At 42.2% G+C, this 17224-nt stretch overlaps 2 protein-coding genes across 4 annotated transcripts; both read right to left on the reverse strand.

Annotated features, from left to right (window-relative positions):
• Window positions 1–8205: 8205 nt before the first annotated feature.
• On the reverse strand, window positions 8206–9926 carry LOC109073832 (zymogen granule membrane protein 16-like). Of its 2 annotated transcripts, XM_019089905.2 has the most exons (4): window positions 9838–9926; window positions 9417–9497; window positions 8986–9121; window positions 8206–8721 (listed from the first exon to the last, which is right to left on the reverse strand). In XM_019089905.2, the coding sequence occupies exons 2-4, from the start codon at window positions 9469–9471 to the stop codon at window positions 8400–8402; spliced, it is 513 nt and encodes a 170-aa protein (XP_018945450.1). In that variant the 5' UTR covers window positions 9472–9497; window positions 9838–9926; the 3' UTR covers window positions 8206–8399. The 2 variants fall into 2 exon arrangements, with proteins under 2 accessions (XP_018945450.1, XP_042611478.1); XM_042755544.1 differs by lacking the exon at window positions 9838–9926 and having other exon boundaries at window positions 9417–9743.
• Window positions 9927–11073: 1147 nt separating this feature from the next.
• On the reverse strand, window positions 11074–12346 carry LOC109073830 (zymogen granule membrane protein 16-like). 2 transcript variants are annotated; one of them, XM_042755546.1, is made up of 4 exons: window positions 12246–12346; window positions 11926–12016; window positions 11712–11838; window positions 11074–11530 (listed from the first exon to the last, which is right to left on the reverse strand). In XM_042755546.1, the coding sequence occupies exons 2-4, from the start codon at window positions 11978–11980 to the stop codon at window positions 11230–11232; spliced, it is 483 nt and encodes a 160-aa protein (XP_042611480.1). In that variant the 5' UTR covers window positions 11981–12016; window positions 12246–12346; the 3' UTR covers window positions 11074–11229. The 2 variants fall into 2 exon arrangements, with proteins under 2 accessions (XP_042611480.1, XP_042611481.1); XM_042755547.1 differs by having other exon boundaries at window positions 12306–12310.
• Window positions 12347–17224: the final 4878 nt, after the last annotated feature.

The following is a 17224-nucleotide window of genomic DNA, read 5'->3' on the forward strand; positions in this document are numbered from 1 at the left end:
GGATCATGTCTTGTCCTGATAGCGAGAAGAGAGTGCTCAATTTGAGTGCACAGGATGCATATTACATTACATATACATTTAGTCATTTAGCAAACGCTTTTATTCAAAATAAGCATATTAGCAGATCGACTGTAGACTGAGAAAGATGGCAGATAAAAAAGAGGAAAATATCAGAAACAAAACATTAAAAAGAAGGGTTGCAATCAGGCAAGAGGTAGGACCCGCGTAAATATTGGAGCAGCTTTCCAACTGTGAAGAGAAACTAAAGGAGTGGGAAGGGCTCGAATCGGACACCGAGGTTGCTTTGTTTCTTTTTGATAGGTTAGTAACGTTGATTTTGCTTTATTTCACAAAACTTATCTATGTTGGCTTTTGTTTGAATATGCTTGTGTGTCATCCTCACTTGTTTCCACGATCGTTGTTGCCATGGTTGCGTATGTACGTGTGGGGCTAAGATTTCAAAATAGGGGTGAGGTAGCACGGTGGCCGAGAGAGCTCAATGCGCTGCAACTTCAGAAAACACATGCAAATAGAAAAAGCATCAGCAAATTAAGAAAACATCTTCATCAGTTTGACAGCACATGTGCTGCAAATACTCGCAACACAATGAAATACAAAAAAAAGGTGCAAATGCTCACAACACAAACAAATACAGAAACGAGCTCTAAATATTCAACACAAACAAAATTACCCAAACAAAATGAAAATTTACTTTTTTTTTTTTTTTTTTTTTTTGCGTATTGATTACCATTTGTATAAACACAGTTGTACAAATACCATGGTTAAACTATGGTTAGAGTAGTAAATCCATGGTTAATTTGTGCATGATTACAGTAACCATTTTTTGTTTGATGTTTGGACATTTACGTTCTCTTGTGTGTGTATGTGCTACGACTCCTGACCCCGGGGTCCTATGAGGAGCTGGTAGCTGCCTCAATTGTGCCTGTGATCATATACAGGTGCATCTCAAAAAATTTGAATATCATGGAAAAGTTCTTTATTTTTTGTAATTTAATTCAAAAAAGCTAACTTTATTTTATATTCTAGATTCATTGCACACAAATTGAAATATGAGAGTTTTTTGTTTTAATTCTGATGGTTACAACTTGCAGTTTAGAAAAATTAAAAATTCAGTATCTCAAAAAAATTTAATATTTTCTCAAAGATCAATCAAAAAAAGATTTACAAAACAGAAATTTTCAAGATCTCCAAAGCAGGTTTAATTATGCACTCAATACTTGGTAGGGGCTCCTTTGCATGAATTACCGCTGCAATGCAGCGTGGCATGAAGGCGATCAGCCTGTGGCACTGCTGAGGCATTATTGAAGCCCAGGTTGCTTTGATAGCGGCCTTCAGCTCCTCTGTATTGTTTGTCAGATGTTACTTATCCTCCTCTTCGCAATATCCCATAGATTTTCTGTGAGGTTCAGGTCAGGCATGTTGGCTGGCCAATCAAGCACAGTAATATCATGGTCAGCAAACCACTTGGAAGTGGTTTTGACACTGTGGGCAGGTTCTAAAGTCCAGCTGCAAAATGAAATCAGCATCTCTATAATGCTTGTCAGCAGATGGAAGCAGAAAGTGCTCCAAAATCTCCTGGTAGATGGCTGCATTGACTTTGGACTTAAACATAATGAACCAACACCAGCAGACGTCACGGCACCCCAAATCATCACTGACTTCAGAAACTTCACACTGGACTTTGGATTATGTGCCTCTCCAGTGCGCCAGACCTTGATTTCCAAATGAAATGCTAAATTTACTTTCATCTGAAAAGAAGACTGTGGACCACTGAGCAACAGTCCAGTTCTTTTTCTCCTTACCCCAGGTGAAATGCTTGTGATGTTTTTTTCTGGTTCAGGAGTGGCTTGGTTCTAGGAATGTGACAGCTGTAGCCCTTTTCCTGAAGACGTCTATGAGTGTGGTGACTCTTGATGCACTGACTCCGGCTTCAGTCCACTCCTCGTGTAGCTCTCCCAAGTTCTTTTCCTGACAAACTTCCCAAGGCTGTGGTCCTCCGTGTTGTTTGTGCACCTTTTCATACCACACTTTTTCCTTCCAATCAACTTTCTATGAATATATTTTGATACAGCACTCTGTGAACAGCCAGCCCTTTCAGCAATGACCTTCTGTGGCTTACACTTCTTGTGGATGGCGTCGATGATCATCTTCTGGACAACTGATGCATGTTCTAAACTAGCCCAAGAGGTACCCAGTATTTATACTCAAAATAATCAAACTAATCAAAATTTTTTATTTTCCTAAGCTTTAAGTTGTAACCATCAGAATAAAAAAAAAAAACCTCTTGAAATATTTCAGTTTGACTGTAGAATATAAGAAAGTTTGCTTTTTTGAATTAAATTACAAAAAATAAAGATCTTTTCTATTATATTCTAATTTTTTGAGATGCACCTGTACTATCATCTACGACTGAGCTGGTGATTTTTCTGGACTTAAAAAATTTGACTGCTGGACAGCTTGGTCCTCCCCAGTTAAAAAAATCCTATCTTTCGCTTTTGGTTCTTTTATCCAGTGTAGATCTTGTAAATTGGTCATGATGAGAATGCAGGGCTGTTCATTCCATTTTTGGAACTGAGAAACAACCTTTCTTTGACTGAACGCACATTGCAATGACATCACAGGACGCGTCTAAGCCCAAATTCTGTGGGAAATTTGTGGCAATTACGAAAATTTGTGAACTTTTGCGAAAATTGCAGAGTTTGCTTGATTTAATGATAAATTCAGCAATCTCAAAATCCAGGAAAGGACTGCTTAATTGATCCGATTGAGTTTGAAGGGGGTGGTTTATTCCTTTTCTAATACCATTGAGAGTGCATGTAAACACTTGATCGGATTGAACCCCAAAACTGAAAGGACTGCGCATGAGCAATGATGCAGAAATAGCATAATGACGTATGATGCACAGAATAAGTTGTTCTTCCTTTTGAATAAAGTGTTGTATAAATGCATGTCCTGTAATTATAAAACTCTCCTTTCACTCGGCAACTGTGAAGTGGAGCAGGACAACCTCCCACCAGTCCTTGTTTTGGATACTCATCCACAGGCAACCCGTTTTGGGTGCAGGGAGGGGCATTTTTACTGGGTGACAAATATGAGCACCACAGCACAGTGGTTTATTTGTATTTTTATCCATAAATGGATACATATTAATTCTGCTGTTAATAACAAATAAATAAACTGTGTAGGAGAGTGGTTATTATGTGCAAACAGTGAGAAACTCTATATTTGTGCACTGTGCGCATGTCAAAAAAAATCTATTCTGATTTGAAGTTTGTGACATCCAAACACACACATCAACCCAATCACTTTTTTTCAGCATTCATGTACACACTACATTCAGATTGATCAATCGGAATAAATTCAGTCCGATTGAACCCAAAATTGTGCATGTAAATGTGGCCAATGTGAACCTGGGTGCTGTATCCTTAGGTTTATTTAATTAATAACCTTAATAACTATGTGTCACGCTAAGCTGGCGGAAGGAACATGGAGTCGAGAATAATCGAGAGAGTCTTTATTAATCCAACACAGGGGTAAATCCAACATGGAACACAGGAGGAAGACACACGTACTGACTTGTAGACCCAACAAACACAGACTGAAAGGACAAGGCTTATAAAGACAGGATAATTTGGGAAACACAGGTGCATGGAATAACTAAATAAACAGAGACACGGAACACATGTGGAGGGAAAACTAGACACACCTGGGAACTAATCAAACCATATATGGGAGACAGAAACTGGGTCACGGGGCAAAAACACACATAAAGAGTCCAGAGGTGTGACATTACTTCCCCCTCCCGGAAGGTGCGTCCTCGCACCGTAGAAACAACAGAGGGGAGGGGGAATGGGTGGGAACTTGGGAGGAGGTTCCAGTGGAGGACAGACTCCCGGGAGGGGGCCAGCAGACAGGGACCGCGGAGGAAGGAGCCAGGGAGGAGACAGGAGGGATCTGGAGCAGGAGGAGCCCAGCAGGACCCAGGCCACAGCCATAATGGCCCAGGGTGGAGCCGACGGTGGGAGGAGCCATGGAGGAGGAATGGCCGCCGACCCATGACAGCAGAGCAGGTGGAGGAAGATCCCGAGGTGGAGATTGAGAGCCAAAGAGCCAGGGTGACCGACATGGAGATGTGGATCCAGAAGGCCGCGGTGGAGCCAGAGCGACAGAGGACTGAGGTGGAGCCGAAAGGATAAAGGAGCCTGATGGAGCCAAAGGGACGGAGGGACAAGGCGAAGTCAGAGGAGTGGAGTCCCGAGGCATAGGATGGTCGACTCCAGACCAAGGCAGAGCCGGATGGACGAGGGAGCCAGGCAGAGCTTGTGGACTGCCGGGCCACGGTGGAGAGGGAGCTAGGAGCCATGGAGGAGCCGACGGGTCAACGGGCTGAGGCGGAGTCCAGGCCTCGCAGGCAGGAGGCAGAGGTGAGGGAGACTCAGAGCATAGAGTTAGCATCTACCTCCCCTGCTGCTTCGAGTTTCTTCTTCGTTGAAAAGAAGGACGGAGGCTTACGACCCTGTATCGATTATCGGGCTCTTAACAACATAACTGTCAAGTTCCGATACCCACTTCCCCTCATCCCAGCTGCCCTGGAACATCTCCGTGGTGCCACTGTCTTCACCAAGTTGGACCTCCGCAGCGCCTACCACCTCATCCAGATACGAGAGGGGGACGAGTGGAAAACAGCCTTCATCACCCCTACTGGCCACTATGAGTACTGCATGATGCCGTATGGACTTGTTAACGCCCCCTCTGTCTTCCAGGATTTCATCCATGAGGTGCTCCGGGAGTTCCTCCATAAGTTCGTCCTCGTCTACATTGATGATATCCTCATTTACTCCCGGAGCCTAGTGGAACATCGTCGCCACATTGCGGCGGTCCTGCAACGCCTGAGGGCCTTTCAGCTCTACCCCAAGGCCGAGAAATGCTCCTTCCATCAGCCCTCAGTGCAGTTCCTTGGTTACAACATCAACAGCAGTGGCATCCGGATGGACGAGGGGAAGGTAAATGCTGTAAAGGATTGGCCCATACCTACCACCATCAAAGAACTCCAACGATTCCTTGGCTTTGCCAATTTCTACAGACGGTTCATCCAAAACTACAGTGTCATCACCAGCCCTCTCACTAGTCTCCTCCGGAATAAGCCAAAATTAATCTCTTGGACTCCAGCCGCCACAGAGGCCTTCAACTCCCTCAAGAAGGTATTAACGACCGCTCCACTCCTGGTCCATCCTGACCCCAACCGACCCTTCGTTGTTGAAGTCGACATCTCTACTACCGGAGTGGGAGCAGTCTTATCTCAGCAGCAGGGGAATCCCAGTTGCCTCCACCCATGCGCCGCCTTCTCCCGGAAGCTCAACACGGCGGAGGTAAATTATGACATCGGCAACCGTGAGCTGTTGGCCATCAAGTTGGCCCTGGAAGAATGGAGGCATTGGCTGGAGGGAGCCAAACACCCCTTTCTGGTTCTCACTGACCACAAGAACCTTGAGTATCTTTGGGTCGCCAAGAGGCTAAATCCAAGACAGGCCCGCTGGGCACTATTCTTCACCCGCTTCCATTTTATCATCTCGTATTGCCCAGGGGCTAAGAACGTGAAGGCTGATGCCCTGTTCCAGTGTCACGCCCCCGAAGAAAACCTAGAAGAACCGGAAACCATACTCCCAGAAAAAGTCATCATCAGCCTCATTACCTGGTCTGCCGAGACTCTTCCTCCATCCGATCCAGCTACCAACACCCCGCCGGGTTGCCCACCGGGACACCAGTACATCCCCAGGACACGGCGCACTCCACTCATTCACTCCGCTCACACATCTCTTGGCACTGGTCACCCGGGGGTCAATGAAACCCTCTCGTTGCTAAGGGAACACTTCTGGTGGCCCAACATGGTCTCTGACATCAGAAGGTACGTGAACGCATGTACAGACTGCGCCATCTCTAAAAGCCCACGCCATCTACCATCAGGCAAGCTCCATCCTCTGCCCGTCCCTAATCGCCCGTGGTCACACCTAGGGGTGGATTTTATTACTGATCTTCCTCCCTCTGATAATAATACCTGCATTCTTGTCATAGTGGACAGATTTTCTAAGTCATGTCGTCTTCTCCCCCTGTAAGGTCTGCCCACGGCCATGGAAACTGCCGAGTTACTATTTAACCATGTCTTCAGGTACTTCGGCATCCCAGAAGACATCTTCTCAGACAGAGGTCCTCAGTTCATCTCCCGGGTATGGAAAGCATTCCATTCGCTCCTAGGTGTGGCCATCAGTCTGTCCTCTGGATACCATCCACAATCTAACGGGCAGACGGAGAGGAATGTTCAGGAGATTGGACGCTTCCTCCGTACCTTCTGTCACGGCCACCAGAACTCCTGGAACCAGTTCCTAGTGTGGGCCGAGTACGCACCTACCACCGGACTCACTCCATTCCCCAGTGCGTGCTCGGCTACCAACCTCCACTCTTCGGATTGTCTGGATTCCAGTGCTTTGTCCCCGCCATCGACTACTGGTTTCGGGAGAGCGAGAGGGTCTGGAACGCGGCCCACCACCAACTCCAACGGGCCCTGCGCAGGATGACACCCGACCTTCGCCAATCCGAGGCTCCGGCATACCAACCCGGTCAGAAGGTCTGGCTGTCCACCCGGGACATCCGCCTGCGCCTGCCCTGCCGCAAGCTGAGTCCCAGATTCATTGGCCCATTCACCATCCTTGAGCAGATCAATCCGGTCACTTACAAACTCCAATTACCACCTGAGTACCGGATTCACCCCACTTTCCATGTGTCTCTCCTTAAGCCTCACCATCCCTCGGTTTCTCCCTCCACAGAACCTGGCGAAGCCCCCCCCCCTCCACTCCTTCTTGAAGACGGTGCTGCCTACGAAGTAAGAGACATCCTGGACTCCCGGCGGCATGGTGGACAACTTGAATACCTAGTGGACTGGGAGGGATATGGTCCAGAGGAACGTTCATGGGTCCCACGCAACGACATCCTGGACCGAACTTACTAAACACCTTCCACTCCAGTCATCCTAACAGGCCATCTCCCAGAGGAAGAGGACGTCCACCACGTCATCGGGGTCCTCGGCCTTCAGGAGCGGGCCGTGGGGAGGGGGGTACTGTTACAGACACGCCAGGTTCCACCTCCATTCAATCACAGCGCACGCCCTCACCTGAGTACTGAGCACTTCCACCTGACCCTCATCAACAGTCAATCACCTCTGCACTACGAATACCACACACACGCACTCAGTCAGCGTCCGGTCTCGTTCGCAACAAGGTCTTACCTTTATGCTAACTTTAAGGACTAACTCTATCTCTACTTACCTCTCTCCAGCGATCTCCAGAAGTTCCCAGCCATCTCCGTGCGTGTGTGTGGTACACCTCCCTACCTTGACGTCTCTACCCCTCTACTACGGATCCATTCATCACTGCCAGTCTCCATATCACTTTTCCCAGCACTACCCGCTCCTCTGCTTGTGCCTGAATAAAACTGTCTTTCTGTTATCCTCAGCCTCCTGGGTATTTCGTAACACTGTCCCTAATGAACCTTTTTGCTTAACAATGTTAAAATGTTTGTGAATTAAAAAAATAAAAATAAATGCAGCAGTAACAACTGTCTAACAGTAATTTACAGTAAAAATAGTAAAAGGACATTCTGAGAAACCCTGCGTGACACATCACAAATTGATTTTTTTTTAATTTATTAATTTTTTTTTTTTTATTGTTGTTATTAGTGATGATTATTTGGTTTTTTTTTGTTTTTTTTTTTGTTTTTTTGATTGTTTTGCTTTATTTTTTTATTTTTTTTTGATGATATATACTGGTATCATCACCTAATGAAATATATGGTTATATGTTGTACTGCTATATGCTATATGTAATACCTGATACATTGTCACTGGTTGTTTTATTTATTTATTTATTCTTTGCTACTTTAGATAAACAAACTATGATATTTCCTCATTGCGGACATTTCTTGTAACAGGCTAAACTAAATTTTGCTCAATGTATCTATAACATGTTCAACTTGACTATTTAGCCTTGGTAAGATTATTATTTTATCCATATGTCACACACACACACACACACACACACACACACACACACACACACACACACACTGGAGAACACACACACACACACACACATATATTTAAGGGATGTACATCATAAATATTCTTTATTCAGTTATTTTTATTTAATACACTTTTTTGTTTTGTTTTGTTTTACAATTTATAAAGTATAAGAACATCCCCTTAACATAGTACAGGTTAAAACAATATAATCAAATGATCAAAGATATTCAAGTACAAGATTCATTTTTCTATGTTTCTCTGTAATAAGGTCAAATTAAATTAAAATTTAAGATGATAAAAATTAATTTCAGGCTTTTCCAGGTGCAGTACGTATTGCGGCCCAGTGAGCCCCAATAGAGGTGATGCCATTTCCATTCTGTCGACCACTGAGAAAACGCAGCTCATTTCCTTTCTGGGTTGGATAGAAGTTAAATGATACCCCACTAGACTGTCCCACTTTAAAAAAGCGCCACTGATTAGTGATAAACACAAGCTCATAGATGTAACCAGAGTAATATTTTCCAGAGATCTGAATAATTGCTTCTTTGTCATTGAGTATCATTTCCATCAGATTGCCACCATTTGCACCAACCACTGCTGTCCAGTTACTCTCGTACTTCAGCTGGAACCTAAACAAAAATGTCAATAATGTTCAAATAGTGCATATGCCACAAAGCATGACATGTACAACTCCAACTTCTACTATATAAATTAAATCACAAATGCTTTCTTGAGAGAAATTGTTTGTAGTATCAATACATTTTTGATTATTCCATCTTCATACATCTATTTGACAAAGTTTTTAAATAGACGTTTCTAACATGATTTTTCAAAATCATAATTCTATATTTTTTGGTTATTTGAAAATTTGGATGGTGTTTGAGGAAACTTACCCAGAAATATAGCCGCCCCAGTAGTAATTGTATTCCCAGACTCTGATACCAGTGATGCGACCTTCATTGGCAGTGGAAAATTCAGTCCCACTGCCGTCCCCAACAGCAGGTGAGTAAGAGAAAAAATCTGGTAAAGCTGAAAGAAGAAATAATAGCTATTAAAATGGTCTCACATGTATTTCAGCAACAACAAAGATTATTTCAGAAAATGGATGGCAGAGCTAAAGTTACCTAAATTTAGAAGGTAAGCTGTGTTTGTTCATATTGTATCTGTTTATCTTGGAACTTGACTTCTTTCTGATTATTGTAATTATGCCTGAGTTGTTATCTTTATCTATTTAATCCCAAAACAGGTTTTGTGTATTTAATTATTTACCTTTTTCTTACATATCGGAGCTAAACAATTGTATCACAGACATGATAATACTCACGTGCTGCCATGCCCATGGCATAAACTGCAGAGAGAATCAGGAAAAACTGCAACATTTTGGAATAAATTGCTGTCCCACACACTCCAGGAATATAAGGAAATCATAATAAATTAATATTTGATTGTTTTATTGAATTAGAGTTATTCTGGATTTGTGAATTTCATGATGTCACTGATACAAACACTTTTTGCTGTATTCAAATCAGTGGCACTTTGTGAACAATAAACCACTTTCGATGATTATATGATGTAAATGACTAAACTGCTATTAATTACAGTTAATTAGTAAACTAATTTACCATATCACTGCTAAATGATTACTGTGCAGACAGACAAGTGGTAAACTATAACAAAAAATAAATATAATAGTATTTACAAAAAATGAAAGAAATATATCAATAAAGATCTAATGTTTCCATTACCTGTAGATGGGTATGTGGTTGATAGTTAACTAGTGTGTTGATTAAACCTGCTCATACACTTTTGTCCTTGTCAGACCTTGTTATTGGTTGAACAACATGTTTTCTGACACTCCTCAGATGGAATGTTTTAGAGCTCACACCTATAGCATGATTGGCATCAAAATACCACAGCTACCAGCATTAGTTTTTACTTTTAGTATTAAAGAATATTTTTATGAATTATAGATTATGAATTATAGAACTATCAGAACTTAATTCAAAATACCTGAATTGTGTGCCTTGTTCTACTGTTTACAGAAATCAAGAAATTGAACCACTATTTTTGTATCTCACTGGTTCTAACAGCTGCTTAGATTTTGTAAATCTCCTTTAATGAAATTAGATGAATTAGATCAACAATAAACTTATGCACATAGTGTGGGACTGATATGTTCATTTCATGTTCATGTTATTCTAATCCCGTCATTTGTAATATACAGTTTATCATATTTTCATTGCCTTTTACCATAATGAGCCTTTGTGAATTCCAATTTAAATACATTGATTTCAAATAATTCACATTCACATTACTTAGATGATACAAGTTAATTGTTTAATATACCTTCACTGAGTTAACATTTTTAACTTTTACCACACTGATTTTCTTTGTTTCCTTCACATTTCACATGTCACATATAAGCTCTGACGCTCTTTTCTTCTTGGTAAATGTGCACTATACAAGCTGGTTGTTAGGATAATGACAACACAATCTTTGGGACAGTCATAATTTAAACAATTTTCACAATTTAAAAAAAATAATAATAATAATATATATATATACAAACACACGTCACTGTATGTTTGCATAATCATAATGATCATTAAATGTAATAACTACTATTTTACTTTGGATTTTCTTATTTTAAGATTGAAAGTCTGAACAAGTTAATAAAACCCATAGATATGATATAAGTCACTGGAGAAGTAGAATAAATAAATGAATGCAGGGTAAAATGTTTCAAATTTTTTAATGTGATCTTCATATTACAAAAAGAAAATATATACGTGAGTGTCAGTTGTTTAAGAAATATAATAAGACAAGGCAATTCAAATAATAAAAGAAAATTCAAATATAAGAAATTACATTTATGCAGCTATAAATGTTGAAAATTTCCAGAATTTATTTTAGAAAAACCCAGCTGAACATAGAATAGACCAAAAAAAAAAAAAAAAAAAAAAAAAAATTGCCTTTATTCAAGTAACAAATAAAATAATAATAATAAAAAAAAAAAAAAAACGGACACAGATACAAAGATTACATGTAAAGTTGTTTCTTTAATGCTGGCAAAAGAAGGAAAAGGGGGTTGAACTAAGCTAATATGGTCTTAAGGTGTTGCACTGTTGGCAATGGTGTTAGTAGACAGCCCAGTGAGCCCCAATGGAGGTGATGCCATATCCATTCTGTCGACCACTGAGAAAACGTAGCTCACTTCCATCATGGTTTGGGTAGAAGTTAAATGAGATCCCAGAAGGCTGCCCCACTTTTAAAGAGCGGCCTTTATTAGTGACAAACATTAGCTCGAAGATGTAGCCACTGTCATACTTTCCAGACACCTGAACAATGGATTCATCATCATGAAGTTTCATCTCCATTGGAGAGCCATAGCTTGCACAAACCAGTGTTGTCCAATTACCATCATAACTCAGCTGGAATCTAAACAGAAATGTGCAGTGTTCAAATAGGCTGGGGTCACAGAATACTTCACAAATTAATTACAACACAAAGCAAATGACTTCATAAATTCTTCAACATTCAGTCGCAATTAAATAGATTTTATTTACTTTTTTACTCTTGTGGTTGGGATGGATGTTCAGTGGTGAACTGGTTAACTTACCCACTAATGTATGCGCTACTGTATTCCCAGACTCTGATATCAGTGATGCGACCTGCATGTGCAGTAGAATATTCTGTCCCACTGCCATCCCCAACAGCCAGGGAGTAAGAGTAGAAATCAGGTAAAGCTGAAAGAGGGAATAACAACTAAAAGTCTGTTTATATGGATAAATATATATTTATATAGTGTCATTTGAGGTTTGTGCAATACTCACGCATGGTCATGCCCACTGTATAAACTCCAGAGAGAATCAGAATAAGTTGCAACATTTTGGAAAAAGATGCTGTCCTGTACACACTAATAATCTACATGAAACAAAATAGATCAATGTTATGAAATAGTAAATAACCTACTACAAAAACTAGCTTGCTACTGTATTCCAGTGTTCAGCTGGATCTGCAGTTTTCTTTACATTTAGGTAGTGGTTTCCAATTTCTAACTACATCAATAGTGATTAGTGTTTTCATATGTAACTAAAAATATTAAGATGATAAAAAATAAATCACTGGAATTTTAGAAATATAAAGTCATTACCTGCACTTATACTTGATGTGATTGATATTTAAGCTGTCTGATTTGCTGATTAAACCAAACCTGCACTTATATTCTCCTGCTAGTCAAACCTCTTCTATTGGACAAAGTATTGTTGTCTTTCTGTCTCATTTATGACACACCTCAAATGGAATGTTTTAGAACGCATACCAAGTATTGGTCCTTTTAAAATTTAGAAATAGCCAGGAATTACAGGAACCCTGGTACAGTAGAACAACAGTGATGTTTCCTCATAGTCGACATTCCAACTTAATAACCTGCTAAAAATATGTTTTGTTATGTATAACTTGGGCATCCAGATTTTGCAAGTCTAAAGTGCTGTTCAAAAATCCCTCACACAGATCTGTATCACATCATGAGAATATGTACACTTTCAATCTTATTAACATAAAGACAGTATATTTTTTAATATTTATTTAATGGCATCTTTTTTATGACTAAAGGCCAGTATCAATCAGTGGGGAACCATCAGGGCCCTCTAGGCCCTCAGAAAGGGGCCTAACTTACAGTATTGTAAAAACATTTACAATTTTTAAATAAATGTTTTAAAATATAATATTTTTAAGAAAAAAAAAGTTATTACTAATTTTAAGCAATTCATAATTTGACAAACATCAACTAAATAAAATAAATACAACTTCTGTGAAAAGCAAAAAACAAAAAAACCTTAAACCTTAAAATCTGCAAGTCCTATAGTATGTTCCTGCACACAGGAACATCCTTCTCTTTTCAGTGAATGGACTTATGAACACTGCCCATTTTCTCCATATTAGAATGTTTCTGCTTAGCATCTGCGGCTCTGTGTTTGGTGGTCCAGCTGTAAAATTACAGAGGGCCAAGCAATAGAGTGGTGGAACTATGATGTCACTTTGTAGGCAAAAACCCGGAAGCGAGTTAGCATTTTAGCACTTCCGGTTCCATCGTCCCGGAGTCAATGGGTTTTTTGAATGGGATTTTGGTTAAATCCTTAAAATAAGGTCCGTGGTTCACACAGGCTAAAGATATTTTCACATTTTATTCTACGACATAACACACATGTGTTACACCCCACTTGTGATTTTTTTTAAACTGATACGTCTTAAAGATGGTTGCTAACAAGTTGCTAAATGGGACTCCTTTTTTATGCCCCGAAATGGAAGATGCTTGTTTTATCGCTTTCCTACTGATGTGGAGACTCTGGGTTCGTAAGGTAGGATTTTAGAATTTTTCTGAGACATTAAACGTCATGACTCTGGGTTAATGTGAAAGTTAATCTTTAACAATGCTTATTGGGGAAGTCGCGGGCTAGTGGTTAGAGAGTTTGACTCCTAACCCTAAGGTTGTGCGTTCGAGTCTCAGGCAGGCAAGACCACGACTGAGGTGCCCTTGAGCAAGGCAACGTACCCCCAACTGCTCCCCGGGCACTGCAGCGTAAAATGGCTGCCTACTGCTCCGGGGGTGTGTGTGTGTGTGCACTTTGGATGGGTTAAATGCAGAGCATAAATTCTGAGTATGGGTCACCATACTTGGCTGTATGTCACATCACTTTCATTACACGGCTCTGTGGAATACTTGATTCTGATTGGTCAGTCGCAACATTCCGAGGTATGTTATCCCTGGATAACAACCTGTAAAAGCTAATAACACAGGCTCATCCGGGTAACAGCAGTCCGCGCTGTACTCTCTTGAACTATTTTTGTTCTTGGTGGAAGCTTTCCATTTGTTTAGCTAAAAGCCATGCTAGTGTAGTGCTTAAAGCCATGTAGTGCTTAAAGCCATGTTAAATTTAAATGTTTACGGCCGATGAAGCTGTTAGAAAGCATATGAGGATTTCCTAGAAGCAAGGATAAAATAACGTTTTGTATACCCACCCTAATAAGCTGAAATGTGGTACTTTATTCACTAAAATAAGTTTAATCTTAACATATGAAAAAACTCGCTCATTCTGCTGTTATTTAATAGATGAAATGCACTAGACGTGAAGCCTCAGTCTCTCAGAGGAGGTACAACACATGGCTGGCGGGTAGGAAGCTCGGGCTGGCAGACATCAGCAGGTAAACTGGACAGAGTGCAAAGCAACCCGATAATCAGCAAACACCGAGTAATAAATTGTACAGACCAGATCCAGACAGGACTCAGACTAAACAGGTACATAGAACGGAGAGAAAGCCTCTGCATAGATGACTCTAGGAATAATCCGGCAATGAAGCAGGGAAATGGGAAGCTAGAAGTAGCAAATACAATCAGAGGGAAAGGAGAACAGGTGTGAGAGAATTAACACAAATGCTGATAGCAAAACTAGAAACAGCTGAGGAGAGTGAAGGAGTGTGTGGAAGAGAGTGAGTGAGTGACCAGTAGAGGGAGACAGAGACGGATACCAGAACCATGACTGTACCCCCTCCCCTAACGAGCGCCCCCTGGCACTCCCAAGGGAGGAGCCTGGCGGGCACGGAGGAAATCTTCAATGAGCGAGCGGTCCAGGACATCCCGGGAGGGAACCCAGCTTCTCTCCTCAGGACCATACCCCTCCCAGTCCACTAAGAACTGGTGGCGCATATCAAGGAGCTTACGAACCCTGTAAACCGGAGCTCCCTCGACATGAACGGAAGACAGAGTAGGGCGAAGAGAAGCACGCACGACAGGCTTGATGCACGACACATGGAAGACCGGGTGGATGCGACGTAGGTTAGGAGATAGTTTGAGTCTGACAGTAACTGGGTTGATAATCTTAACGATCTGAAACGGACCAATAAACCGGGGAGCCAATTAGCGGGAGACAGACTGGAGTGGCAGGTTGAGGGTGGAAAGCCACACTCTCTGACCACAAATATATCTCGGACTCTTGACACGTCGCTTGTTAGCGGCTCTTTGGGTACGAACCTTAGTATGACAGAGAGCTGACCTCACCCTTCTCCAAGTATGTTTACAATGCTGCATAAAGGCCTGAACTGACGGCACGTTAGATTCAGTGTCCTGAGAAGAAAACAGGGGGGGTTGATACCCCAGGCAGCAATGAAACGGCGACAGACCGGTGGCGGATGCGGGCAGGGAATTATGGGCATATTCTGCCCAGGGAAGCTGCTCAGACCAGGATGCGGGGTTACGAAAAGCCAGGCTGCGCAAGATACGACCGACAATTTGATTGGCTCGTTCAGCCTGACCATTAGTCTGTGGGTGAAAACCCGACGAAAGACTGATGGAAGCTCCGATTAAACGGTAAAATTCCCTCCAGAACTGGGACGTGAATTGAGGACCCCTATCAGAAACCACGTCAGAGGGGAGACCATGAAGCTTGAAAACATGACTGACCATAATCTGAGCCGTCTCCTTGGCAGAGGGGAGTTTAGCGAGTGGGATAAAATGAGCCGCCTTAGAAAAATCGATCAACGACGGTAAGTATCACAGTATTACCCGCCGACGGAGGAAGCCCAGTGATAAAATCAAGGGCGATGTGTGACCAAGGACGTGACGGGATGGGGCAAGAGGCAATGAAGCGATATCTCGTTCATGTGTGGGCCACCAAAAGCGTTGGCGAATACTAGCGAGAGTACCCCTAACGCCGGGATGGGCAGTTAATTTGGACATGTGACCCCACTGAAGGACCGCTAAACGTGCAGAAATGGGAACAAAAAGGCGATTCTTAGGAACGTTACGCAGAGAGGTGGAGTGAGAAAGAGCACGCTTTACCAGTCTCTCGATTCCCCAGATGGCAGCGCCAACTACGCGACCCTGAGGAATAATAACCTCCTGGGTCGAGGGGACCTCAGAGGAATCGAAAAGACGGGAAAGAGCATCAGGTTTCACATTCTTAGAACCAGGACGGTAAGAAATTGAAACGAGCAAAAAACAAAGCCCACCGGGCTTGGCGCGCATTTAGTCTTTTAGCGGAACGGATGTACTCTAAGTTCCTGTGGTCAGTCCAGACAATGAACGGAACGGCACCACACATCTCCCGATATATTACCGGTTTTCGACTATTCTGATGTTTTGCTGGACATTTTTGTCGGTGGAGCAGCTGCGCTGATCACACGCTTCAAGAGGACGTGCAGACGGGGAAAAAAGAGCTGGCACGCTTGTGAGATTTTGAACGCCGTTGCCTAGCATCCATCTGGCAAATCTCCGCTCTCTACCCAACAAAACGGACGAACTCCTTCTGCTCTCTCGGAAAAATAAGGATTTCTCATACTCTGCTGCTCTGTGTTTCACGGAAACTTGGCTGCATGACGCTATTCCGGACAGCGCGCTCCATCTGCCGGGCTTCCAGCTGTGCAGAGCTGACAGCGACACAGAATCAACGGGGAAATTGCGTGGCGGCGGGACGTGCTTTTACATCAATGAACGGTGGTGTACAGATGAAACTGTTAAAAAAAGATGTGCTGCTCAGATCTCAAAACACTCTTCATTAACTGCAAGCCGTTCTATTCGCTGCAGGAGTTTCACTCGTTCATTCTGGTGAGTGTTTACATTCCTCCACAAGTGCATGTGAGCCTGGCTTTACAGAAACTCACTGATCAGATCACAGGAGACAGAACAACAACACCCAGACTCCATTTTAATCATTCTTGAGGACTTTAAAGCAGCCAATCTCTCCCGTGAACTGCCAAAATACAGACAGCATGTTACATGTCCCACAAGAGACAGTAATATATACTGGATCACTGTTACACCACAATAAAGGATGCATATCACTGTTCCACGAGCAGCTTTGGGACATTCTGATCCCTGTCTGGTTCAGCTTATACCGACCTACAGGCAGAAACTAAAATCAGCTAAACCTGTAGTAAGGACTGTAAAAAGATGGACTAATGAAGCAGAGCAGTTTACAATCTTGTTTTGACCTCACTGATTGGAGTGTTTTTGAAGCTGCTGCCACCGATCTGGATGAACTCACAGAGACTGTTACATCTTATATCAGTTTCTGTGAGGATGTGTATATTCCTACCAGGATTAATTCCTACCAGGAACTAATTTACAGCAATGAC

Source organism: Cyprinus carpio, unplaced genomic scaffold (genome assembly GCF_018340385.1).
Source record: "Cyprinus carpio isolate SPL01 unplaced genomic scaffold, ASM1834038v1 S000006722, whole genome shotgun sequence".
Lineage (NCBI taxonomy): Eukaryota > Metazoa > Chordata > Actinopteri > Cypriniformes > Cyprinidae > Cyprinus > Cyprinus carpio.

Excerpts from the sequence above, each read along its gene's own strand:
- LOC109073832 (XM_019089905.2), bottom strand. The coding sequence starts at position 9,471 with ATGTTGCAGTTTTTCCTGATTCTCTCTGCAGTTTATGCCATGGGCATG. Across the intron at positions 9,122-9,416 it reads TGCCATGGGCATGGCAGCAC|CTTTACCAGATTTTTTCTCT; the intron begins GTGAGTATTATC and ends TTCTTCTTTCAG. Across the intron at positions 8,722-8,985 it reads TGGGGCGGCTATATTTCTGG|GTTCCAGCTGAAGTACGAGA; the intron begins GTAAGTTTCCTC and ends ATTTTTGTTTAG.
- LOC109073830 (XM_042755546.1), bottom strand. The coding sequence starts at position 11,980 with ATGTTGCAACTTATTCTGATTCTCTCTGGAGTTTATACAGTGGGCATG. Across the intron at positions 11,839-11,925 it reads TACAGTGGGCATGACCATGC|CTTTACCTGATTTCTACTCT; the intron begins GTGAGTATTGCA and ends TCCCTCTTTCAG. Across the intron at positions 11,531-11,711 it reads AGTAGCGCATACATTAGTGG|ATTCCAGCTGAGTTATGATG; the intron begins GTAAGTTAACCA and ends ATTTCTGTTTAG.